This window comes from Seriola aureovittata, chromosome 19, assembly GCF_021018895.1.
Source record: "Seriola aureovittata isolate HTS-2021-v1 ecotype China chromosome 19, ASM2101889v1, whole genome shotgun sequence".
In the NCBI taxonomy this organism is placed as follows: Eukaryota; Metazoa; Chordata; class Actinopteri; order Carangiformes; family Carangidae; genus Seriola; species Seriola aureovittata.
In genome coordinates, this window is record NC_079382.1 from 10,517,973 (window position 1) to 10,545,574 (window position 27,602).

The 27,602-nt window shown below is 41.9% G+C and overlaps 1 protein-coding gene across 8 annotated transcripts; it reads left to right on the plus strand.

The window, feature by feature from the left end:
* Window positions 1–883: 883 nt before the first annotated feature.
* On the plus strand, window positions 884–27,533 carry map7b (microtubule-associated protein 7b). Of its 8 annotated transcripts, none has more exons than XM_056405378.1 (20): window positions 884–991; window positions 14,324–14,494; window positions 14,605–14,682; window positions 15,297–15,460; window positions 16,776–16,893; window positions 17,350–17,451; window positions 17,874–17,984; window positions 18,645–18,740; window positions 19,926–20,045; window positions 21,214–21,386; window positions 22,265–22,404; window positions 22,554–22,798; window positions 22,922–23,072; window positions 23,162–23,333; window positions 23,467–23,571; window positions 23,661–23,711; window positions 23,806–23,839; window positions 23,974–24,091; window positions 24,218–24,402; window positions 25,567–27,533. In XM_056405378.1, the coding sequence occupies exons 1-20, from the start codon at window positions 946–948 to the stop codon at window positions 25,575–25,577; spliced, it is 2,391 nt and encodes a 796-aa protein (XP_056261353.1). In that variant the 5' UTR covers window positions 884–945; the 3' UTR covers window positions 25,578–27,533. The 8 variants fall into 8 exon arrangements, with proteins under 8 accessions (XP_056261353.1, XP_056261347.1, XP_056261349.1 ...); XM_056405372.1 differs by lacking the exon at window positions 884–991 and adding an exon at window positions 5,262–6,199; XM_056405374.1 differs by lacking the exon at window positions 884–991 and adding an exon at window positions 5,265–6,199 and having other exon boundaries at window positions 21,238–21,386.
* Window positions 27,534–27,602: the final 69 nt, after the last annotated feature.

Consider the following 27,602-nt stretch of genomic DNA (forward strand, 5'->3'; position numbering starts at 1 on the left):
CATTTGTATTTATAAGTTTTTCTACTCACTTACTGTGCATTTATAATGACTACTTTTTTTATTGTATAATATAATAATAGCAATTTCACAAAAGTAATTTCCTTGCAGGGATCAATAAAGTTTTGCTAATTCTGAACATTTGGTCATTTGGTTTGTTATGTTTCTCTTGTAGATGTCATTGGCAGCCATCAAAACAATTTCCTTGAAAATAGAATAAGACATGTTTCCAGCTCTCATCATCCTTTGAAAATCCATTTCAGAAAGCGTTGTTTAGTGTTTAATTATGGAAAGGGCTGTATCGATCCTCCAAGACTCTGATAAATCATCTGATGGGAATGTTTTGTTTGTAATACTGTATGATTGTATCTGTGGTTGTGTTTGGTTCTTCTTTTTTTTTTTTTTACCTCAATAAACAAACAAAACAAAACAAATCTGATATTCACTGACATGACTGACAATATTACTGAACTTGGGTCAAACCTCAAATCTGTCAACTGACCATGGCAATGATTTCACCATATTGATATAATCTTTTTGCCAGTAGATGTCAGCACAATACTTCACTTTATAGACCTGCAGGCCATGTCGTTTCATTTGAACACCTTGCCCAATCTCAGGATTAAGCATCCATATTTAAAGTAGTAGAAAATTCCTAAAATGAACCATGATGCTTTATATAAGTACACTTCAGCTCTTGCAGGTACACAATTAAGGCCTACATGAAGTTTATGAGGTCCAAACTAAAGTAAATCTAAGGTGTGAAAAGTTTATTCCGCACAGTGTTGTAACTATTATTATCAGCTCGTTTTCTGTTGCTAACATTGATGTGAGCGTGTGGCGCCCCCCACCTGTCCGGGAGAGGGTGCCCGGTCCGTCTCAGGTTCAGTCCAGCAGGTCCCTCCTCGGGTTCCTGCCTCTGATCCCTCTCAGCTGACGTCAGGAGAAATGGCGGACCAGGATGGCAGCGACGCATCTCCTCCCGAGTCCCAAGGTGAGTTCCTACGGACAGGAAACTTAACTTAGACAGACTCTTAAAACGAACAAAGTGGTAACTAAACGATGAGGTGCTTGTGAGTGAGTGGGCTTCTTATAATTGTGTCGGTGTTTGAACGCTGACGCTGAGTTACAGAGACTCAAGTAACTCGGAGCCGGTCGGTCACGGGAGTGGGATTAACTATCAACCAGCTGACTCACCCAACCGGTTTCTTTACGTTTATCAAGTACAACCTGCTTTCTAAACTACTCAAATTTGTTTTAGTTTTATCTTTGTTGCCGTTGTTGATAGACATTGTGAGCGCAGACACCTGTTGCTGACATTTTGTCAACTCGTCGAAACGCTCCCTCATTTGACGTGACAGGTGAATTAATGCAAATTAGGAGAGGGCTGTGTTCGGGGTGGCACAGCCTAGCTTTGTGATGTGTCTTAGGCTATAACTTTTTTTCTAGGTTGTACACGCAATGTAATTTTTTTTTTTTTTACTCGACCCACAGTCGACTGACTTGTTAATACACCCAACTTTTCTGCAACACCGTGTAACTGGACACCTGTGACCCAAACAGTAAACTTATGGTCTCGTCATTTATTATATTAACGTTAGGGCTGAAAATGACCAGTCACAGCCTTCCTGCAATACGTTTTTGAGCTACAGTTTTGTTAGACTTTTGTCTGGTGGTGTGTAATTTTAATCCCAATTTGCCCTTACATTGTAAAAATAAACGTTACATAAAAACCTCAAAGCAAAAATAAAGCGGTGGTGTGTTTGGCTGCGTGGGAGCCACTGTTAATCTGATAATTTGTTCCAGGGGGAGCCGTAAAATCAACATTGCCAGAGGCGTCGCCAAACTCAAAAAACGAGATTATTGTGGATAAAAACCTTTTTTTGGATTTCAAAACTGAATTATATAGGGGACATTTGCCAAGCACAATTATCTGTTGGTTTAAAATTTGCATGTTGCTCCTCTGGCCACACCTCAGTTAGTGATGACAGGTGTTTTCCATCAGATGTTAATGGCAAATACTGCTATGAAATGCAGCATTGAATTTTATTTTAAAGCGTAACTCTAACCATCTGTATGGCGGGAGCTGATTAAACAACAGCTGACAATGCCAAAATTGTCCAACTTCAGCACTGTAGTAGTAAACAACCTCACAAACTTGTTGACACTAGATGCTCTGTCATTAGATGATCAGTTATCTTTGCTGCGGTTTTCTTTTGGAATTGGTGATGGAAATCAATGAGATTTGATAGTCAGAATGTGAACCTAACCGTTGAATTCATGAATTCAGGTTACAACTTCTGCATGGTCATTTTGCAGCCCGACAAGTTTTCTCTAGTAAAAGTACTGTTTGTAAATGTGTTTTACCTTTGGCATGTTTGGATAGTCTAATCAGGATGAGTTTGCTTCAGGAGTCAAAGTATACAAAAACAGACTAGTTTAAAGTTTGAGATGAAAGGTTAAGAAGGTATGCATTTTGTCAGGGAGTTTTTTCATTTAGATATGTGTGCTTATTGAAGTGAGAAGAGCCATTGCTAATACACAAATTGTGAGGTAAAGATCCATTATGATATACAGTATTTCAGTGCTAGCATTCACGCAGGAACCCCAGTTCAGATGTAAAAAAAAAAAAAAAAAATACATTAATCCATTGCACAGTGTCAGTTTGAGTGTCAGTCCATGATACAAGCATCCTCATCATTCAGCAGAAAGTTGCCAACACTTCCAGATGACTAGTGATACGCTCTGCTCTCCCAGAGACATCCCATTTAGACGTAGATTCACCTGCAGTTAGGCTACAGCTAGCTTACAATTTCATATTTTTACTCAAGAGTTTTTAAAAAGCGATAAGTCAAAATCATAGGCCAAAAAGGAAGCTCACTTTGTTAGCTTTAAAATGTTGATTGAGCAGTTTTATCAGTAGGTGTAGACTTAAAGGACTAACTGTTGTAAAACTGTCAAATAAAATACAGCCTGTAATAACAAACAATTTAACATTACCATTGCAGCTTTACTCCCAAGTCACTATTTGTACTCCTCTTCCTTCAGTTTTCCCATGAATGCCTATTTTACCTTGAAATCTAGTGTGCATGTCTAATATGTGAGCCCATTTTCTATAACAAGGTGCTTTCAAGCTTTACAATCCTGCTGCTAACATATTATTCATAAACAATCTCCTTCTGTGTGCATTATTTATCTTATATTCCCATGCTGCTGTGAGCTCTACAAGACGCGTGAATCTGGCTTTTATGTTGTGATCACTTTATCCTACAGGACAATCTGTGACATCTCTTAGTTGCCCCACAATATGCCTGCACAAAAATGCTTGTTATGTCCTTACTTTTATTCTTCCCATTACATCAAATGGCCCTTATTTTAATGATAGACAGCATTTATAAACCTTATTGTTTCATCCTGCTGTTATATTCATCCTACAGCCATTTCCTTTCTTTATTGGAGTTGCATGTGGTCTTAGGGTTTGCTCTTTAGGTAGCCTCTGGCGTTCAGCTTATTGTTGCTGCTGTCCTGTAGGTATTCACAGCAGTACTGTCCACATATGCCCCGATTAGTGAGAGGCACAGCCTGTCCTGCAGTCCTTCTACCTACAGCCTATGTGCATTCACATGAAAGACAATCATGTGCTTTACCGGAAGTAGGCAAATTGACAAAAACAGCTGTTTATCTGTAGATTCAGAATTAATAATAAACATATATACTTGAATTTTTTTTAAATGTATCTGCAGCCAAAATAGTTAATTTGTTCCCATGTGTGTGTCTCTCATACACACATTCATTAGGTGTGAAAAGGGTGTGTGGCCTAGCCTATCCGGTTAAAGTCTGAGTGTAGAATTACTCTATCCTGCAGGGACAAAGATCAGATTGCTCTTCCATGACTGTGTGTGTTTGTACAGCATGTGCTCCCTAAGGAGATGAAGTAGCAAATCTTGCCCTGAATTCCTGTATGTACCGCGTAGGTTTATTAGCACATATTCAGAATGCCAGACTACTCACTGGGCTATTCTCTTTGCAAAAGCTTATGTAAATCTAGGCCAAGTACAAGAAGAAGTGCACCTGTAATGTGTTTGAGCCAAGATGCCTATCAGAGGTTGTGTCTGTAATCATTTTATCACCTTGATGTTTTGAGCCACCGCGTCCTAAGTGGCTTTAAGAATTCAAGCTGTCATGCTGGTTGTTTAATCTCCGTGTGTATTTGCTTCGGTAGATGTGAGATAAGCGCGCACAAGCACACAAGACTAATACAGGTTGTTCAGGCTGGTGTTTGCATTAGTATTGAACAGGCCTCCAATTATGTAGTCTCTAATTACTGTGGTAACTTAGTTGCCCCTTTATTTCTGCCAAATGAAAGTGAATCACAACTCGGGTTACTGCAGCTAAAGATGATTTTCATTATCGATTAAATTGTCATTTATTTCTTTGATTGATCAATTCATTTTGAGGATTTAAATATCATAACTCTTTGTTCCATGAAACAAGATCTCAGTTGCATGAAACAACTTAAAATGACTTTAATAATAGTCTTAGGGATGAGGGGCGGGGAACAGGGATAATGGGGTTGTTTTTTTGTGTGTGCGTGTTTATATTTTGCTATTTATTTTTCTTGATGTTATTATTATTATTATTATTATTATTATTATTATTAAATCTTCTTGTTTAAGTTGGTATAAAACACAAAGGTGAATTTACAAATTGAACAAAAGCAGCAAATCCTCATGTTTGAGATGGTGGAAATAGAGAGTGGCTGCTGTGCAGCTGCAAAAGTGCTCTCCAGATTTTCTGTAAATACTGCCTATGCTTCATGCTCATTACATTTGTGTCACTCTGTCGCTCTAAAGACCACTCAGACATAAATTGAAGGATTTCCATATTTACTATACAGCTGTGGTGTATCAAATAGCTGATGGCTCTTTAAGTGGGGAATGGGGTGGGGACCTATACCATGTGCTCTATGAGCACACCCCTTCTACAGATACCGCTCCAGTACTGCATTGTTTGGCTTAGTGTGTGAATAGGCGTGCATCCCAAGTTTTGTGTGTGTGTGTGTGTACGTGTGTGTGTACGTACACATTTCATTAAAATGTGCCTGTCCTCTGCTCTCTCACTTCCACTCTTCCACTGCGTCATTGGCCCATGTGCTGCTGTTGTTAGGGTAACCCTTTACCGGTACCGGCTCACCTTCCACCGCTGGATACTCCCTGAATTATTTAACAACCCTGCTGCTCTCTGTTACCCGTGTATCTGTGGGCCAGAGTGTATCTGTGTGCTGTACAGCCTGTGCTTGCGTGATGTGATTTTTCTGACAAGTTTGCATTTGCAGAATAGACCTAGTTAAGGGAGAGTCGAGGAGGGAGGGAGAAGTGGGGCTGCAGCAATAATAGTGACAGCAGCAGCATCTCTTGAGGAGTGAAGGAGTCAAGAGAAGTGCAATCCTTCCAGCTCTTGGCCGAGCCAGTCTTGTGGATTAAGTCTTCTTTTCTAAAACAGACTACAAGAGCTCATCCTCAGACTCTGTCGCACTCTCTGTCTCTTTCACTCTCCTCTCTATGCCTGGCACTGCCATCGCAGGCAGTATGGACATGGCACAGTGAGCTGCTCTGTTTGTCTCATTCACACTCTCCCTCAGCATCGCTCTATACTTTATTCTTTGTTCATCACCTTTACCTTTCTCCTTTTTCTCTCATCTACCACATTTTATCTCTCTTGCTGCTTTTGTTCTGTCCTCCCCTTCTCTCTTCCACTCCGTCTTCTTCCTGCTGTTTCAGACACAGAGCTGCAATGTGCAGCCAGAAGAAATTAGCTGTTAGCATTAGCTATTAGCTATTGGCTATTGGCTATTGGCTATCTACTTCTTCACTGAGAGGAAGGCTTTAAGGGGTGACCCCATCCTCCACCATCTACTGGGGTCCATCATTGACCTGCCACACCCACCCACCCACCCACCCTCCGCTGCAGGGTGGGATGGGCAGGGGCTGGGTGAGTTAGCCAGGGGCTCGAGGGTTAGCAACAGGGCGGGCGATGCCAGAGGGTAAAGTACCAGGACAAGGAGGAGGTGCAGGCGGGTGCTCGCGGGGCAAGTGGAAACTAAGGAAAGGAGGCAGCCGCTCAGCCATCCCTGCGCTCTTCACCATCACTGAGGAAGAGGAGGGACAGAAACGGAAAGGTGCTTGCAGGAGGAAAAAAAAAGGTACGGGGGGAAAGGAAAAAGAGAAACTGAAAGTGGAGAGCACAATGAATTTGAATGCTTGGGTACTTTGTGGTGTCAAAACTACTAGATTGTGTGTGTTTGTGCACATGTTTGTGTGTCCGTGTGTGAATGAGGACATTAGCATTTGGGACGGAGAGGCTACCGGGGCAGATGGATGTTTAACCAGTCTCTGGAGAGTCACAGCAGTAGACGATTAGAAAAAGATCTGAAATTGTGGGAGCATTAAAGACAAGACACATTGTGGTGTTCCATCAGTGTGTGTGTGTATTTGTTTGCTTGCTGTTTATTTGTGTGTGTGTGTGTGTGTGTGTGTGTGTGTGTGTGTGTGTGTGTGTGTGTATGGTGTTCGCAGTTGTGGAGGAAAAGACCTCTCAGCCCGTCATGCTCAGCCATCCAGAGACAGGTGGCTGACAGGTTTGATGAGAAAGCACAGTTTCTGTGTGTGCGTTTGTTTGTGTGTAGAAACCAGCTGACAAGGCAAGATTAGGTGAACACAAGGGCAACAGATGAGAGTGAAGGTGCAGTCCACTTCACGCATGTATGTTGTTTTAATGCATCAGTGAGCAGAGCCGTCAGTGCCTGGCAGTCAGTCAAGAGGACGGTGTCTGCATTCATAGCTGGTATAAATGTGCAGCACACTCACTTTTAACTCTTTTCTTGCTGCCTTCGTCCTGTCTTCCAGAACTTCAAACATCTAACTGCCTATATAAAAGATTTTATTTGTTGTTGTTATTTGTTTACATTTTCATTCATTCATTTCATACCTTCTTGTTGTGTCATATTTCCAGGGAGAGATGGTCTCAGGAACCTGTTTCTGTCTGACTTGGGATTAGATTCTGAAGACCAAGTAGAGAACTAAGGGGAGTGGAAAAAAACATGGGCAATGCTTTATGGGTGTAGTATTTCAGAGTAACTTTGACCCTTCAGACCTGGCATAAACATGCGTCTTGGGTGATCCGATCACAAGTGGACAGCTCTAAGCACGTCAGTTCACACCTGGCAAAGAGAGAGAGAGCAGCGGGCTGCCACAAATAAATATGTGGGAAACACTGTGAGAAGTGTAAAAGATTTTCAGTTCATTATGAAACTGGCAGGACTAAGTAGACTGTGGCAAAGGATGTCAATTGAATAGCCCAGGATACATTTGCGTTCACACTCCTAAAAGAATGTGGCAGCATGTGGCCTAGACCACCTCCGAATGTGGTCTCAAATGCGTCCTCAATGCATCTTGGGTGCATTCAGAACTGTACTTAGAGCTTTCCACTTGTGATCGAATCACTCGAGACGCATTTTAATGCCAGGTCTGAACAGGGCCTCTGGAACTGGAGGGCGTCAGGGTCTGGACAAACATGGGTCAACGGACGAGAACGAATTGAGCTTTTCAGGCTGCTTCTGAATTGGCAGCACACTGTTGTTGCTCTGAGAACTGAAGAAGTAAGGCAGTACTACTGTTTAGTCAGCAGAGTTTTTTTTATGACTTTCCTTTCACTTTATATTATCTCTCTTGGTTTTAGTGCTATCAGAAGGTTTAGCTTGAATAACAGATTGATTGTGGAAGAATGACGTCTTTTACTGAGGGAGACAGAAAGGCATATCAAGTATTAATGTCATATGTTTTATGAATTTCACCCATATTATCTTACATACAGTACATACAGTCATACATACAGTAGCACTTGAGTTCTGCTCTAGTTTTATACCGTGCAAAACTAACCTGACTCCATCTCACAAATTATTTGTGTCTTCATCAGATATATGACATAGAAACAACAATATGACACAGAAATTGGTCTGATTTGTAAATAATTACATTTCCTTTTAGTGGAAGACATGATTCTCATACTAAGGGTTTAGCAGTTTCCTCATGAGATGAACCTGCATGTGAAGCTCACTTAAACCATAAATAATATAGGAGTAGACAGAGAGAAGGAGGAGAATGAAAAGATAACTGAGAGCTCTTGCAGCAGTATGCTCTATGAAGTATCAGTTGTGTGCCACGTGTTTATTTTGAGGATGCCAAGTGTGGAATAGAAATCAACATGTATCTGCACTCGTTCATTCTGTGTTCTGTTTCATTTACAAAGATAAGTTCGGTGGGTGGAAAATGTTATAATGAATAAATTATTTGATGAACCTAGATGGAGCTTTGACAAACATTGGTTGAGGAAAAGTGCTTTTCGCTAATCCTTAATCTCTGAATGTCCTCTCAAATTAATTTGGATACAAACTCTAAACTGATATTAATGAAAGGTTGCTAAACAAAGTTTTGATTTATATTACAACTAATTAAATAACATCAACAAAATTTCAATATTGGATGGAAGCAGTTTCTATTATTCATGGCTCTTTTTGTCAAATGTGTTGTCAGAAGCCATAGTAAGTGATGACACCAGACATTCCTCCCATCAACTGAGCTGAAACTGGGACCTGCAGCGTCCAATCATTGCAGCCTAATGTGCTGAAAAGTAGCAGCCACCCTTCTTGCACCTGTTATCCAGGCCTCAAAGGCCTCTGCTGTCTGGAGCTTAGCGTTTAGCTTAGCATTAGCAGCAGCTAATCCTCTCAGGCCGCAGGGGAGGTAGGAGACACACAGCGTGCTTGCCTGCTACCCACTGGCCTGGACAGCACAGCATTAATCGCTAACTCTGACCATTTAATCTGACTGCCAATGAATGCAGATAGATTGGGGGTGGGGAGCGCACATACACACACACACACTAGCGCGAGGGGAGGGAGGGCCAGATTAAACAGTCACACTCTCCCTATGTCTCACTCTCCGTCTCTTTTACACACACATACATATACACGCACACACGGACAAAAGGATGGGGGTTGGAGAGTCACCACAACCTGTCTCACATTCAGTCGGCTCTCAACAACAGAGACACCGACTACAACTGACCTCTTGCTCTTTCTCCCTTCCTGCTTTCCCCTTTACTTTAGAAACAGTTGAGTTTTGGGTGGTCCCTTTTTCGGCTGTTTGGAATTTTGTCTTTTTGCTGTTCCTCCACCCACCACGTCTCACTGCACCATGGACTTTGGATTTGAGCTTATCTTGCCTTGTGTAGGATGTTTTCAGGAAGTAGGAACGTTGATTTTGGCCCTCTGGTCTGACTTTTCGAAGTAGGAGTTCAACAGGTCCCATCCAGGGATTGACTCTCCTGGAATCATGAACCAAAATCCAGGTAATGACTTGTGCTGAGACATGGGGACCTCTGGAGCTGTCATTTATAAATCAACACAGATTGAACAGGTTGCAGGGTGGCAATGAACACGAGCACAGTGCAGTCTGAAGGTATCATGATAGCTTTGCTTTTGGTTTGTACCCCAGCACACTGGATTGTATAATGACAGTTACCATGAGATTAAAGTGCTGGCTTGAGTCCTACATTGTTTACCCAATAGGGATTTGAACGACCCTAAACGACCTTAAAGCCATTGCTTCATTTGGATTCTGGCCCCAGAGTAGAGCCAGACATGAAAAACTTATTTTCTATCTATGGCTAGAGTTTCTCTAGTTTCTTTCCCTCATCAAAGAATTTGCAGTTCTTCAATGCCTATGCAACTTGTGTTCTCTTAGTATTGTGTAGTTTTGGTAATATGAAGATGGCTCAAATGAAAACATGGCAAAAGGTGGTCAGGGTCTTTGGAGGTTTACTGGTGGACATTTATTACTAGGATCTAGCCCTATAGACCAATTGAAATTGCCTTTGGTGTGTTTTCAAAGGCTGTTAAACAGCTGTCTAGTGAGCATGAGCAAATGTACTCGCTGCTATTTGAGGTTTGTTTGTTTAATGACCTCTACAACAGATGGATGAGCCCATGAGGCTACACAGGAAGACACAACTGCACCAGAGATAAAACTAACACATTACAATGTTAAACATCCACGTGATGGTGTTTTAGGAGGCAATGCTCCTGTGTAAAATTTCATTTGAACACCCTGTGCACAATGCAATGATCAAAACTCCGTCATAACTCTGCCATTTTGCTTGTGCAAATCATGATGTTGGAACAGATGAGAGGGCAGAAAAAGTAGGGATAATGTAGAAAAATGTAAACTAGGTTAGCAACCCCTTTGTGGGGATGAACACTCACATAAAAAAAGTGATGATGTGAGTTTACACAGTCCCTTCAGGAGATTTCAGGGTTTATTCAGAGATGGGAGCCAAAGCAGCAGCTTCATTAACCACAAGTCCTAGATCAGTCCTAGTCTAATCATCTATCCAACCATTCATCTCCATCTTCTTTTCCCAGTCTCCTCCTATCTACAAGGCTTTATTTCTTCAAGTCATTCCCTCTGTAGGGTAATAGTATAGCCAAACTAAGACCCAATGCTGCCCTGATCTGCACACAGCCTCATCTGCAACTCTGAGCCACTGGATGCCCTTTGACCCCAGCTGACCTCTTCTACATACAGAATGGCTTCTGTTGCCAAATTGCACTCTAAATACATAGACTTGTTTTTGGCTGGACCATGCCATATGAACACAAATATTGTTGACTGAGTGAGTGACTGACTGAGGGAAGAAGTTACACCATTAGTCAACCAAATGCCGCATTACCAAGGGATAAGGTTATACTATTGGTTGGCCGACTGAGTGTTGGAGTTTCTCCATTGGTTGTAGCGCTTGCAAATAGTGCGAACAAGCAATGTTGACAACTTAGTGCCTTTTGTAACTAGATTTATTGACTTTTCACAAAAGTACCTACCTTTTTGGACAAACCTTAGACACTGTCTTTAGAACAGAGTCACCAGCATTGCCCTGTGAGCGTGTCAGGCTTTCCCTCCATTGGGACACATCTCTATGTTGACTGCACAGCAGCTGATGTGAATGAGCTGAGTGAGTGATCATTTCAAGTAAATGAATATAGCCACATTAATATAGAGCACAGTCATATGTATATGGTGATCTTATCAGATGAAGTTGTGGTAATAAAATCAGGATTTTAGCAGTGCAGAGCAGCAGCTTGGAAATGGCTTGGAAGTGACTGCTGGTTAACATGTAGTCTTAATGGGCCGTGTTTCAGTCACTATTTCATACTCCGTTGTCTGACAACAGAAACAGAAAAAACATGTAAATGAGAACAGCTTCATTTGGGAATTCAGCTGTATTAAAATACTGTATGTGTGAGCACAGAGAGTAGAAGAGACTGTGTAGAACAAAGCTGAAATGGCTATAGGGGTCATAAATGAAAATTTTAGATTTGCTGTTCATTCTGTACATGTTTTTTGTAATGTAATATGGGTTCATGCATATCTACACAAGTTAGAATGAATCTTTGTACTCTTGGCATCATCAGTCTGCCCATAAGAACTAAGAAACATCCACATGCTACTCACAGAGTAAGTGTTTTATCATACACACACATGCAAAAACACCTCTGACATGGCATCATTTGACATTATTTAACTTGCATATTATAGTTTATCACAGAATACAGCGTGTGACATATATGCAAACACTTTGATAAGGGGACATCTGGCTGTCATTCAGATTGCACTGGTAAAATATTAAGAGTAATGTGAATATGGGCCACATTCTATCTTGCACACCTACTGTACTTGTATTCATGCTTAATGCACACACCTGTTTTCATGGCTATTTTTTTTCTTGATGTTATCATGTTACTGCTTTGTGCTGCAGTGACCCAAGTTTCCCACAAGAATCACTTACAGCCAGTTTCTGTTGAAGTGGGTATTAGACTTTATTGATCAATCATTAATCATTTCAGTGGTAGATGAATGCATTCTACCTTTATAGTTTTGGTTTTATATATTTTGAATTGCTAGTTGCGTCTTTGTTTTTCTGTGCCAGCCTTTTTTAAAGAAGGGAATTATTTCTTATTTGTGTGGTCAATTGTGTTTCCAGGTCTTTTCAGTGAAGTGCTCCAGTCACAAGCTGTCAAATTAAGGAAAGCGCTTCTGCCCCTTTGCCCGTCACCACTGGCTTATTGTGTAGTGGCCCACTTTGCCTGTCAGAGGGTCCAGTCCATCACCCTCCAGAAGTTAACTTGCATGAAATGAGCTCCCTCTTTTGTCTTTTTGATTAATAGCTATATGAACTCTCATTCAAAGTTCATCTCATTTATGCTGTTATTGAACTTAATCTAATGCCCATTCACAAATTCCCAGTTCAATATTTGGCTGCAGGATATTATCCTCCTTTGTCAAAGAGCCAATCTTTTGTTTGAGGAAAATTATTTTAGGCGAAGGAAGGAATAGATAGACTAGACATTATTGTAACCTGGCCCAGCCATGCCTTTCCTGTTATAACAATAGCCATTATGAAACCAGTTCCAAGGCCCCGGTGCACCTGAGGCAGGGTAGGCTTGTTAATACTTGTGTACACACCTCTGTAGCTGTCCCATAGACTGTGACATGCAATACCTCTGCAGCCATGACCTCATGTCTTTGTCCAGCTTGTCCTTTGTGAACTACGTAAGACATCTGAATGTGTTAGGGAGGAGGCAGCATCAACAGTTTGGATTTATATCATTTTCTGCAACATCTCAAATCACAAGGTGTAGAAATAAGCAAAAGTCACCATACTATATTAGATGTGGCAACATTACATGATACATAAATGGAAGGATGCATTTGTTACATTTAAATGCAAAGTGCACTCAAGTGTGTTCATCAAGGCACAAGAGAGTCCACTTGTAGCATAGGATATGAAGTCTGTACTTTGTTCCTCTCTTCCACTTACATCATTAATCATCTGACTGAGCTACCATGTCACTGAAATGAAGAGATAAAGAAGCCATGTAGAAAAAAAAGAGAGAGAGAGTGAGAGAGGAGAAATGTGGAATCGGCTGGGTGGCCTGTGCTATTTCAGGTAGAGGCCATCTGTTTTAGTTTGTCAGTTTAGTCTGGATCAGGGGGACAGATTTAATTTGGTCTTCAACTTTCTGGGACAGATTGGTCTCTGTGGAGACTCACTCACTCACTCTTCACCACACTCACACACGAAGGAGCCTCATATGTTTTGTATTGAATGATTATTTTGCACATCTACCTCTGCATATAGTATGATTTCCTTTTCACCTTGTGTGTGACACATATGATAGTGATTTATTGAACAATCATGTCAGTAAATGATCTTAACATTTGCAACCCTAATACTGTTTGTCCTTGGGTCCTTGACTAATTAAGCCAGCCTTCCATCCCAAAGCACAAAGGCATGTGCATGTTTTCATTTTGGCACATTTGGGACAGGCCCATCTGCTTCTGCATAAAGCCCAATGTTAAGCTCTCTGTCTGTGTCCAGGAGGCTGACCTGAAAGTGCTGAGTCACCCTGAGCCTGATAGTACCATTAATCAATAGCCCAGCTCTGAGCTGAGTCGGAACACGGCAACACACTGGTCACATTTGAGAATACAGGAAACATGGCATATATTGTTTCAGCCCGTTTTGTTTCCTGTCGGTCCGCACTGCAGAGAAAATGCTGCAGGGATAGCAGGAACTCTGTCAGGTTGTCAACCCCCTCTTCATACATGTATGTCATTCACATAGTTTTTTTTCTTTCAAACTCTTTTTCATATGTTTTAACACATACAGTACATAACACACACACACACGCACTAGTAGTACAACTCTATGACCTAATGAAAATACATAAGTAGGGGTGTGTGGTCTCGCTCTGTTATGTTCTCTCTATAAAGTAGATGTGCCAAAAAAGTTTTTTCACTCAAATAAGCCATATTAGCACTATAGTTAAGAAGACACAAGAAACACTCCGGCAACAAAGCAAATACATAGTTACTGATACAGCAGTCATTTGTACAAATCAAAGAGGAAGATAGAGATGAAAGACAGATTAAAAAAAGAGATGAAAAAATTATTGAAAGAAATAGTGTACACTATTGACTGGAGTACACTGAGATGGCTAAAATACTGTGTGGGTGTGTAGGTGCTGGGGGATTATAAACCCCTCCAACAGGGCTGCTAGTGGATCACTGGACATGCATTTGTGATGCATTCAAGAACATGTTTGCATTGTATATTGTTATTTCTTTTACTTTGTTATTTCTTTTACTTTGGGTTGAATTTGAATTTAAGAAGTTTGTTATGGACACAGTATTCTGTTCTTTCCTTCCAGCATCTTACTCCCAGTATAAATCGGAGGATGGAACAGTGTCTTCAGCCACCCGCCCGAGCTCTGCGGGCTCCGGACAGACCTACACTCCCACCCTGACCCCTACCCCCACTCCAACCCCTAGTCGCACCACCACCAGCAACAGCCCCAGTAACAATGCTGCTACCAAAACAGGTAAGTCACACAATAAAAACATAATAAGACATAATACAGGATTAGTTCTGTCCTCAGTCTTTCAACCCAGAGTAGTTTATTCTGCTGTTTAACTGTTGTTTGTGCTGCAGACTCGCTGCTCTTTAACAAGATTGACGAGAGACAGAGGTTGGCCCGTGAGCGGCGGGAGGAGCGTGAGAAACAGAATGGTGTGTATTTTTTAACTCTGTGTGTGTGTGTGTGTGGGGGGGGGGCTGTACAGCAGCAGTTAAAGGGGCTTTAAATGCATCACTCAATTCTTTTTTGTCCTTTCCTGCAACATATCATGACTGATCTTGGTTGGTAGCTGAAGTGCTTGTTTCTCTAGTTGTTACATAAAATCTTGGCCGAAGCCCGGCACCCCCGTTGCCATGGCACCCATGTTACATAATGGGGTCAGGCCATGGGACAGGTTTTAGGAAGGCTGGTGTCTTGAATGCGTGTTCTTGTATGAGTGTGTGAGTGACAGCAGATGGGTTTTAGGGAGTCATGGCTTGTTTGCGTTGGTATGTTTCTATCACTGAAGTGTGTTTGTGTTTGTTGTATTGCACAGTGGTCATACCTCTGCCCTCAGCTGAGGGGCTGAGGGATTTGCTTTGTGTTGAGAGCTAAAGCCTAGTCACATGATCTACAGCTGACCCATCACACTGCTGCTGTAAGCCTGTGTGTATCCATGTGGCATGTGTATGCATATGAGGTATACATGTATGTACACTTGCATGCGCATCAAGTCATTATTAAATGTTTGTGTGTGTGTGTGTGTTTGCGTAATATCATGCCGCAGCCTTCAAGGAGGCCCAGTGGCAGGCACGTGAGGAGCGAGCCAAGCAGTACTATGAGAAGCACCTGGAGGAGAGGAGGAGAAGGCTGGAGGAGCAGAGGATAAAGGAGGAGAAGAGGCGGGCTGCCGTCGAGGAGAAACGACGGATGAAACTGGAGGAGGACAAGGTTCTGACACACCTGCGCATCCAGATCTGTTCACGCCTTATATAAGCACACAGAAACACACATGTATGCACGCTTCTCACTCCAAAATCTGAGTGCAACATAATATAATATTCTCATATTCTCATGCTTCATCTCCTACTAATAATATCCTCATAAGCCGGCTAATAAATATATCTTTTTAGTAAACCATTTACACAGTCTGTGCCCCTTCCTTCTTCTGTCTGCTGGAGTTTGAACTCTCCTGCTATCTCCTGTCCACACACTCACAGACTGTCAGGACGTAGTGCCATGGTTAGGGATTCGGGATTGCTTTCTTGGTGGAAAATTTATCCTCAAAAATTTACCACCAAGACACAAAAGGAAAAAAATCTTTCTTATAATTGTACCATCTTGTGGAAAAAAACTTTTACAATATTCCAAGTGGGGAAACTTTGAATGGAGTTATGTTTACAGGGTTTTCTTTTTGGACCAACAAGTTCTATGTGTAATGTCCTATTAAAGGAGTTGCACTTTACAGTGAGTTGGATTTCAGGCTCTGATTAGGTCATTGATTGAATGAACATTGGGACAATAATGAGTCAGAAAACCACAACATGATTCTGAGGCAGCTCATGTTGATGACTTTGAACACAATCCTCAGAGGGTTAAAAATCTTAAAAATGTCCCTGTGGTCAAGTGGTCCATCATGTAATCACAATCTCTACCTGTCTCAGCAGTGTGTTATCTAAACAAATAATCTTGACAAGCTTTTACTCATATGTAGCTCTAAGTTCTTACATTTGTAAATGAAGTTTGGAAAATGATTTTTGCATTTTTTCCCTTGTTTAATAGTGACCATGGAGATACAGACCAGAAATGCATGAAAACAGAAAGATGAGGGCATCACATGCAACCGACACAGCCTGACCTGCCAGAGCTTGACCAACCCATTAGACTTGTTTTTACTTCACATTGTAATCATTTTTCAAAAAGTTGAACTTTCAACGGAACACAAAGAGTTCTGGCGTTGCAGCAGCCCAGAAAATATCCTCATTTCTGGGATTTTACAAATTCTCAGTGGACTACTTTAAGATACACAGAGTAGTTTTGCTTTCATTTTGAGTGTTCATAAAGAGAATTTGGATTTTATCAGTCAAGTACTGGTACAACTGGTACGCATAAAACACACTTCATGACTGTAGACTAAACAACTCCGTTCAGAGCAAAAAATGCTCCAGTGTTGCAGCACTATTTGCATGTGGGGGCATTGTTTTTTTTTGTTTTTTTTTTAATACTGATTATGTGACAACATTGTCGTTGTTTTTTGTGACTGAAGGTTCGTCATGAGGCGGTGATCCGTCGGACATTGGAGCGGAATCAGAAAAGCCGACAGAAGCCCAACCGCTGGTCGTGGGGAGGGGCTCTGCACACAAACACTCCCAGCACACCAGCCGGTACTTTGACGCGTCACACACATACACACATTAGCTGCACAAACTCACAGTACTCTCCCAGTCATTACAGCAACAGGTAAAATTCTCATACCATGCAGGTGGTATGAGAATAATGAAGTTTACTGAGAACTTATCTCCCTGTTGTCTGACAGCATGCCTCTTGTGTGAATATGTCTGCCTGCCTCTGCGTGTCAGTGTTGTTCTGCCATGTTTATATTTGAACTTTTCAGATCCGCTGCCCTCTGTTGTTACTGCTGACTCACACCCTGCTCTGCCTCTCCCTCCCTCTCTCTGTCTCTCTCTCTCCCACTTATTCTCAAACTCAACCTCTCCCCGACTCACTCACTCTCTCTCTCTCTCTCTCTCTCTCTCTCTCACTCTCTCACCCTCGCCCTCGGATCTCCCTCCTCTCTGCTCTTTGTTTCTCTGCCATTGTCCTTTCCCCTCCTGGTCCAGGTTTTGTCGAGTCGGCTTTCCTCTATCCACTCGACCTTGCTGGACTGGAGCACATGCAGAGTGCTTTCAGTCTCTACCGCAGATACGGAATGACCTCCCAATGTGAATATTATAGCACTGTGTCAGTTAGCTGGCTAGCGTTAGACCGCTGACTCTAGCACTGTAACTGTACAGCACTTTTTAGCACACTGGCATTAGTGTCAATGTAGGCCAATGTGAATGGCATGTTTAGTGTTTGTTGTTTTATTTGCATGTAGCAATCTGGTTTGTGACACACAGGATCATTCATTCAAACCATTGTAGCCTCATGTTTAGATGCATTAAGACCCATTTAGCACTAATTCATGTTTTAATATTTTTCCCCTTTTAGTGACATATTTGTAGTTTTTTCATTTCTAATCTGACTTAACCACAACTCATAGACTAGAATGCTATATCCAGCTCTCTTTCTCCTTTCTGTCTTTAAGTCCCTCACTTCTATGATATACCATTAATGTGCCTTTGATTTGCTGCTTGTTTGTTAGATGCTGACAGGCGGTCAGTGTCCACGATGAATTTATCCAGACATGCAGACCCTGTCATTACCAAGCGCCTCTCCTCCTCCTCTGCCACACTCCTACACTCACCAGACCGAGGTAATGAAGATGAACATTTGTGATGGTCTGCCTTTGGCTGAATCTTTATGCCATTTGTGTCCGTTGTAAACTAGACTCTAAATTTTATGTCTTATAACCACTTGTTGTTTTCTTTGAATTACTCAGTGAGATGTAGGAATACAGTGACACTGATGACTTAAGGAAAAAATGGGAAACACACTTATTTGCTTTCTTGCCACGAATTAAATGACAATATCAATAGTCCTCCCATGTCTGTATGGTAAATATGAAGGTATAGCCTGCAGACAGTTAGCTTAGCTTAGCATAAAGACCAGAAACAGGGGGAAACAAGCCTGACTCTGGCTAAAGGCTAAAGTTAAACTACTAGCACCACTAATTAACACATTATATTAGGTTTAACCCATAAAACCACAATTTATTATTTTCACACTTCAGTGCTTGTATGGATTGTACAAAAACAGAATGCATGACTATTTTGTTGATGAGTTTCAAACACTTTCTGTAATAAAACATCTAAAAGCAAAAATCTTATCAAATAGGGGTCCACGGTCATATTTGTGTCAGTTAAGAGGTCCTTGATGTGAGGAAGTTTGAGAACCACTGCTTTTAAGTATATATTTTTAAGTGTTTAATTGAACATTTGTCATGTATTCTTTGATGTTCATATGTTGCTGACAGGCTTACAGATGAGAACAGCCTCCACCCCTGTCATTAGCAAAGCTCTGTCCAAACCGCGCCTACACCAGGGAAAGACCACCCAGCACAAAAACACAGGTGTTTTCTGGGAAATTTGCAATTCGGTCCCTCATTTCATACACTATTTACCTTGTTGCAAAGCAAAAAAGATCATAGGCTGGAAACTGTGAAGGAATTCCTAAAAGAAATAAATAGTCTCATTGAAATCAAGAAAACATGGACGTCCGTTAATAATGAAATGTGTAGCGGAACAGTCCTCGGCCGTTGAATAGATGACATTTTGTACGACTAAATTTTGATTGAGATGTGCTATTCTTATGGGATTTTGAGACTATTGAATGCCCACATTCAGCTAACAGAATGTACTGTATATGTGCATGTGTTTGCACTTGTGTGTTTCATCAGAGGGATCAAGATTTTTTTTTCCCCCTCTAGCGTGACCCCTTTCTCTAATCCTCTGTAGGATAATCTTTTTGTTTTTGTGGGAACACTGTATGCCATTTTTATCCCGGCTGAAAAATCGGCACCCACTGTTCCACCAGGGAACATAGACACTGTAGAGGCACACTCGAACAGACACTGTGAGAAACGCCACACATTTACTGGGTCTAACATGAACTCTAAAACCACACGCTGTTCGAATAGAGAGTGGTGTATTTCAGAGAATCAGATTCCTTTGTACAGTTTCCAGCCTGGTTGTGTCTTTGCCCCTCACTGTGAAACCTGCAACCTTGTTCTCTGCTTCATTATCAGAGCGAGCAGTGCTGCATGTTTTGCCTGATAAACTGTCCTTTGTCTCTTTTAAGCTGCAAATCAGGTTATTATAAAGATTAATTGTTGCATCATTCCTGCCCAGGTACCAAGGACTCTGCATGGCCCAATATTTAACTTACTTGCATAAAAGCATTCAGCACTTTTGAATTATTTCATTTATTGGTTAAAATGCAATCTTCCCTGTTTATTTAAATGCTCTCCTCTCTGTGTTTGCTCTTGGTTCGTGCTTCACTTCAGGCTGATTGCTTCTCCTCATAATTAAAAGTCTGGTGCATGCAGGTGTAGGTGTAACAGAACAGCCTGTGCATGGTTATGACTTCACTTTAGCTCTCGCCTACACTGCTGTGCAGTGTGAGGGAAGGAAATGGTAACAACTTTTGTAATTATGCATCATTTATAATCTACTTTGACTGATTGCTTCGGGTAATCAGTGGGCGGTTAACAGCTTTAGTTGTTATCAAACCTCAAATGTTACGTATGTGTGTTCAGGCCTGCGCCGTCTTCCATTGACGCCATGGGAGAGCAATGTGGTGAACCGCCTGCAGCAGCCAACGCACTCCTACCTGGCCCGCAGTCGCAGTGCCATGAGTCTGTCTGGAGAGCAAACAGGTAACACACACACACATCCCTCATAAGAGACACCCACCCACCCCCCACCCCCTACACACAAAATTATAAAAAAGAACTGCTCATAGTGCTCAAAGTATTTATGCTGTTTATGTCTTTCTCTTGGCCAGAATTGTTTCAAATGTTAATCAGATTTGGCCATACTTAAAGCATTATACCATCTAAAACTTCCTTCACCAGCCTGTATCAGGCACTCAAAGCTGTCTCACACACAAACACACACACACACACACACACACACACACACATATGATTTAAGATTTTGCGTGTGAATTGTGAAGTTCACTACTTTTCCTGACTGATTTTACAGCATCTTGTTGTTGCCCAGCAACTCTGGCCCTCTGGCCTACTTCTTCCTTTTCCATTGCTTATAGGAAGCTTGTTTTTCTCTGTTTTGTATGTTTTTGAATAATCATTCTCTTGCTCATGCTCACATACACAAGCACTCACTGACCGGCACGCAACACAATCACTCTGTTTCTTATTTTACTTTCTTCTACCCTGCACACATTTCTACATTCAGTGTTGTCCACAGTGTTTGATGAGTGCACCTGTTGTATGTGTTTTGCATATCATGTTGCATGCTCAGTTCCTGTGTGTGGTGTTGAGTCTAATGTGTCTGTTAATAGTGGTTTATTCTGACTGAATTAAAAAGTACAAAATGCTTCCACCACTGGGACTACCTCTGTTTAGATACGTCTAGTATAATACGAATGCAAAGTAAATATAAACCATTTATTTTTCTGTATTTTTAAAGTTTTTTTTTCTCAGTTTCTAACCTGATCAATCAGCACCACTAAATCTTTCTTTTAAAAGCCTAACATGAATTGACTTTCTTTAACGTACAATGCCTAAGTGGTCGCAGTATGTTAACAGCCGTTCTTCCAGTTAGCAGCACTAATACTTACTTTCTCTTCTTCTCTTTCCACCAAAACCTCTCTCCATTCCTGTCACTCCTCCGCTGGTCTTCCCAAACCTCTTGGCTTCTCTTTATTAATTTATCTGACATCCTTCTCATCCCTTCCTCTCCTTCCTGATCTTTTGCTCCTGTTTACCAAACCCTTACCAATGCTCCATAAATCCACACGCTGTCCTGGTCCATTACTGTCCTCAAAACACTCCAAAACTCCCACCTCGTACATCACCGTAGCCATGCCTGTGTGTCCTCGCTCAGTGTCTTGCCACCCCATGGGCTCCGTATCCTTCAAGGCTCTGCAGGCCCAGCCGCTCCCTCACTGCCGCAGCCAGGAGAGGAGCCTCAGCAGGGAGACGGCCTCGTCCTCCTCCACCACCCCACGCAGGAGGACCACCGGAACCACACAGGTAGGTCATGTCATTCACCTGCGCGTGTTTGACTGTATATCTAGAAATAGTGTTTAGGATACTTTAGACAACTGCAATATTGTCAGAAATGTAAGTGAATAATCTACTTGCTATAATCTATATGCTTATCTTTGGTTTGTTGTTTTATTAGGTTCAAGCACATAAGTCATGCTCTACATTTTTCTCCTCTTCCTCGTCTTTTTTTTATGTTGATGATGTTCCAGATCAGTCAGACACAATATATCACAGTATCTGTCTTAGTCTGCTACACACACACACACACACACACACACACCACTGCACCCTCTGTCCATCTGTCTGCTGCTCTGTCACAGCTTATGCCATTAAGGACTTAGAAGGAGGGCATCTTCTGCACACACCGACCCACAGACACATGCATGCATGTACCCACACGCATACACACCAGACACCATCCAGTCAGATACAGTTATACGTATGTGTTGTAGTAATTTTTATCTTAATCACAGTGTTTTTGTCCATTAATATGACGGTGCTCTGTGAGGGAGGGTTTGGTTTCCTGCACATCAGACTGTCATCTAAAAAAAAAATGCAGATGACAGACGCCTTCTTAGTTGGTTTGATTTTTAATTTTGGAGGTTACGCAAAGGTCAGAGGTAATGCACGGCTACAGGAAGGCAGTCTGAGTCTAATCCTGTTACTAATCATCTTCTACTGCTGTCAGTGGGCCTCCTGGCTCTGGGCGCTGTCTGTACCACCTGATTACTTAGCGTGTCACTAAAGACATTTTTTGCAAGGTGCTATTTCCGTAACGTACCTGGCTCCTGATTAAGAGGGAAGAAAATCCAGTTTCCAGCTTGAATAATAATTTGTTTCCCCTCCATCTCCGGCACCATCAGCGAAAGGACCGGGACAATGTCAGGAAGTCGTGGAGCAACCTGTCACTCCCACTGGCCCCCATTCTGACTCTGCCCCCCAAAAAACGCTCATCTTCTCCAGGCAAGAAGAACAGCAAAGTGACAGCACCCTCTCCTGGCAGGTGGGAGAACTGTTTCTCTGACAGCTCATGAAATAAGGAGCACAAGCAGATTTGTGACAGATTGGACAACACTTGGTAAGAGAGCAGCATTTGCTCTTGTTTGGATCAGCACTCTGTAGCCAATCGCTGCTTTTCCTTCCTGCACACAGGCCTCCACAGAAGACAGCGGGGCGTCCTCCGACCCCCAAGCTGCTTAAATCCCCGGGGGCGGAAGATCCTGGAAACCTTCGTCCTGTCAGAACCACACCCGAGAACCCCCACCCGTCAACGTCCACCAGAGCCCAAGAGGACGAGGAAGAGCAGGTCCTCAGTCCTCCTCAGCCTCGACCGCAGCCGCTGGGTCAGAACAAGGCCGCGAACGAGCAGACACCAGCAGCACCAACAGCAGCCAGCGGTCTGTTACCACCCTCCAACCACTTTGACGTTCACATTGTCATGCAACCTGGATGGTTTGCAGTTTTTTTTAATGAGTCACTTTATAAGATACACTGGTCAAATTTTCATTTATGCCCTCTAGAGAATGTAAGCAGTCCTCCAGCCCACAAGCCTTCAGCAGGCACCACAGATCCAGAGGAGGCGAGTCGTATCCTGACTGAGAAACGACGGCTGGCCCGCGAGCAGAGGGAGAGAGAGGAAGAGGAGCGCAGGCTACAGGAGGAGCAAGGAAGGTATGTGTATGATCTCTAGAAAGCTGATGGATAATACTGGAGGAGTGCGTGTGTGCATCCTTGACTTTAAATCATTTGTGTGTGTAAAGGTTGGCAAAGGAGGAGATGGCTCGCCGAAAGGCAGAGGAGCGAGCGAAGAGAGAGGAGGAGGCTCAGCGGCAGGCGGAGGAGAGAAGAAGTAAGGAGGAGGAGGAGAAGAAGAAGGTGGAGGAGGAGAGACTTCAGAAAGAGAGGGAGGAGGCAGAGAGACTCCAGAAACAGGTCAGAGGAAGTGTACACACAGACCCACGATTTCTGAACTAAAGACTAAAGACCCATTAAAGAAATCAGTTGATCTCACAACATAAAGGTGTGTGTGTGTGTGTGTGTGTGTGTGTGTGTGTGTGTGTAATAGAAAGAAGAAGAAGAGTCTCGGCAGAGAGAGGAGGCCGAGCGACTGAGGCAGGAGAGAGAGAAACACTTCCAGAAAGAGGAGGCTGAACGCCTGGAAAGAAAAAAGGTGACACATGTTCTCACACACACACACGTCATTTTCATAATATCCCTCATGTACAGTGCATGTGAAAGCTCTTTTTTTCTAATCACTAGCGCCTGGAGGAGATTATGAAGAGAACAAGACGTTCAGACACAGCAGACAAGGTAAAGGCTAAAAGAAATGTGGCATCTGACTAATAGTGGAGAATCACTTTTGTTTTTGAGTCTTAATTCTCTTTTTCTTCTGTCCCACTTGTAGAAAGTCATTCCTAACAGGAATGGAGACAATGCAGGTAAATTAATACCTGTAAATGAATAATAAGACCTCTTTTCTGTAATCATACCTTTTATTGTTGGAACGGCGACTGTAATTGTTCCCATAATGCTGTTTCTGACTGCTGTGTTTGTTTTCTCTCATCATCATCAGCCTCTCCTGCTCCATCTGCAATGACTGTGTCACCGACACACAATAGCAACGGCAACAGTCGGCAACCTGAGCCCAACCCAAACCCCAGCGCTGCAGCACTGAGCCATCCTGACGAGAGGTACACTTGCCTGCCAGCAGCACAGCAAATATGTTAGAATTTGTCACATTATTGTTATCTATGACTGTAACAAGGAGTACATTTTTAAAATTCACCTTTCCGTCCCTGTGTTTCTCTTCTTTCCAGGGAGAACGGGGAGTTTGAGGAGGTGATCGTACTGCCTTCACATTCCAGGTTGTCTCCTCCTGAGGGAGAGGAGGAGCATCATCAGCAGCAGGAGGAGGAGAGAGTTCCTGTCGTAGCCTTCAGGGAGAACGGTCTCCTCAAGCCTCTGAGTGGAATAGAGGATATATCAGCCCAGCAGGGACCAGGTCAACAAGCATCCTCTTTCTGCTTTGCCTCTGCTTCTTTTCTTCCTCTTCCTTTACTACACCTCTTTCTTCCTCACTTCATTCTCTCGATGAAGTTACAGAGGATGTCAGTCACCGTGGTCGATCAGCTTACATTACAAATCTGATAGTTGATACTTCTACTCAGCACTCGGGAAAGTTACTCCTCAGTCTGTGAAAAGTGTTATATATTGTCTTCTGTGGCTCTGGAGGCAGCTCTTTGAAGCCTGTGAAAGTAACCCTGATCAATTCTTAGCGATCACATTTATATTGATTACATCAGTAGGTTTACATCGGCTTGAGTTTCAGAAAAAATCCATATTACTAACTTGTGCCATGGAATTTGAAAGATGATGGCATTTACCAGGTAGGGAGGGTCTAACGACACGTTACAGCATTGCATTGTGGGGAAATGTAGTTGATTAGGAATCAGGATATCTTGGCCTCTGCTGCATTGATTTAAGTCCCCCAACTTTTACTTTCACAGATTGTGTATATTGAAGCACTAAATAAGAATGACAGAGTTGGCAGCAACAGAAATGTGGCATTTTAATATGATTGAAAATGGTGATTACAAGATCTACCTTGTAATGAGGAAGTGTAGGTGTGTCATTTTTACATTCTGTGATTCATCCATGTTTATATTTAATTATCCACAGACCCAATGAAACTACACTTAAGCCTATGTTTTTATTGCTTTTCTGAAGATAACTGCAAATTTCTACAGCAACTTTATCACATTTTCTGTTTTCTCATGTACGCTGCCTGACTTTTATTTAATTATTCTGTATCTTTCTGCTCTTCATCCACCCTTTACTCTCCGTACGCTGTACCCTGATTGTCAGCTGGAGTGGGCAGTTGGCTTAATTTACATTTAGATTTACATTTATGACTTTTGGTAGACGGCTCCATTCAAAGCAACTTGAAAATATTAGTTTTCAGTATTATGAAAACACCATAACACCAATTCAGAATAGATTTTGGAGTAATCACATCATCAGAATGAGGGACTAACTAACTAACAGATACAGATTTGACATTTTCCTTATTTTACAGAGGTGGGTCTTTTTGTCAATCTTAGCCTTCACAACATCTAATGTTTTTTTGTTTTTTTTTCTTTCTTTGTTTGTTGCCCTTGGTTTTTAGATGTTGCCTGATCCCCTGCGAGGCTGAGATTATTCCCCACCCAGAGAGACAGGATGAGAGGTGGTCAGAGAGAGGCGAAGAAACACAGAGCTGTTGGACTGAATCAAAGGAAGGACTCACAGCACCAGAGGTTTACTTTCTCACCCGCCCGCGACAGCAGAGCACCGCAGCCATTTCCCAAAGATGGTGTCTCCAAAGATCTCCCTAAAGCATCTCCAGAGAGAAGTTACTTTTCCCTCATCAGACTCTCTGGGGGAACAGATCGTCTCTCTGTCTTTGACCATGTTTACACTTGGTCATAATGTTTGTTCTGTGTACAGCCCCATCTACCCCTGATTCTGAAGTGAATGTCCTGAAATCACGGGAGGGCATTGAACGCCTGTTTAATCTTTTGACTCTCGTGGTGTGTGTGTGTGTGTGTGTGTGTGCGTGCGCGTGTGCGTGCATATATGTGTATGTGTGGATGACAGACTAATAGTAATGTCAGTGAGATCAGTCATGATACTTGAAGATATTTCTGTAGAACTATTGTAATCAGACTGACTGAATCAGCAATGTGACGTTATAACTGGAATTCGCACGGCAGACTCAGAATTTTGAGGTTTCATTAATTCGTGTGCTCTCTTTAACTGGAACCTCATTATTCTCACGTTTCAACATCTCTTTTGAAATGTTGCAGAAGAGATGGGATGTAGGAATGATATCAGTGCATGAAGTTGTATTAAGACTACAGGAAAGGCTCATGTGATGTAAAAATATAATTTGCTGTGTCTACAGTGTTTAAAACTAGAGGTTATTATTGGGGTGAGGCAGCAGTTTTGGGAGTTTAAGTTAAATACTGTTTTCTCAGACGACTGAGAATTAGGGTGTAAACTGATTTCTTGTTTAGTTTTATTTAATTGCTGTACAGATAAAATGTGATTCTTTGTTTTGTCCTCATCCTCACTTTATGTTCAATTTGAGAAAAAAAAAAAAATCTGCTTTGATGTTAAGTACTGCCCTTTCCTTTCACTTGTTTACCCTGTTAAAGCTGCATCCTCCACCCTGTCACACTGCCAGTGAGCAGTGTCAGAGGACCTCGCTGTAGCTTAGCCACCTTGTGTTTGAAGTTGTCCTTTGTTCTGGACGAGTACAAAATGGATGGTAATAATTTACTGGTGATGTTAATTTTGAAATAATCTCATTAATTTGAACTTTTTTTGAATAAGAATTTGAGAAGAAATGCTGCTAATTATGATGTTCCTTTGCCTTACTGCATTGTAGAGGATGAGGTGACTTGTCTACACTGTCTCACTGAAATGAAAATATGCATTCCCTTTATGAGCTTTGACATTCTGGCCACACACTCAAACTCTTCCATTTGATTTATGTTAAAGTAGATCATGATGAAATGTTGTCAGTTATGTGACTGTAGAGGAGCTCTAATGTCAAATAAATGGGTCTTTCAGGAAAGACAGAGGTGGGATTTAAGTAAAACACTGGAACTCAACCTTTATACCACCGTGATCCCCACTTCAAACTTTGTCATACAACTCCCAATAATGCTGCTGTCTTTGTATTTGGTTCTCAAACCTTTGCACTTAGTTTCCTTTGTTTGAAATCTTGCAGTACCACCGAAATGAAGGAAACTTGAGATTATCCATATCTGGGTTTTGAAGAGCTGGTTTCTGCCAGTAGTACATAGCATGCTGTTATCAAAATGGTAACTTGATGTAGCTTGCGAAGAAATTGCTTTAACACAAGCAAGATCTCTTGTAAAGTATATTATACATAGATATCCTATAAATTATGTATAAAAGGTTGATATATTTTATTAAGACTGACCACAAGGTTTTGAAAACTAACAAGCCCTTTACTTCAGAAGACACGGGGCAGTGGGATAAGATCTTTGAACCACTGTAAAACTGAAATCTTTGTACAACTGTTCCAGCTGAAATGTTTGGCAAGAAAATAAAACTTTGAATTGATTACCTGTTCACTGATGTGATCTTGCAATTTTGTTTTCCTTTTCCTGAGACAAGGATGGATAACAGCAG

Excerpts from the sequence above, each read along its gene's own strand:
- map7b (XM_056405372.1), top strand. The coding sequence starts at position 6,031 with ATGCCAGAGGGTAAAGTACCAGGACAAGGAGGAGGTGCAGGCGGGTGC. Across the intron at positions 14,683-15,296 it reads GGAGCGTGAGAAACAGAATG|CCTTCAAGGAGGCCCAGTGG; the intron begins GTGTGTATTTTT and ends ATCATGCCGCAG. Across the intron at positions 22,799-22,921 it reads AGCACCAACAGCAGCCAGCG|AGAATGTAAGCAGTCCTCCA; the intron begins GTCTGTTACCAC and ends TATGCCCTCTAG.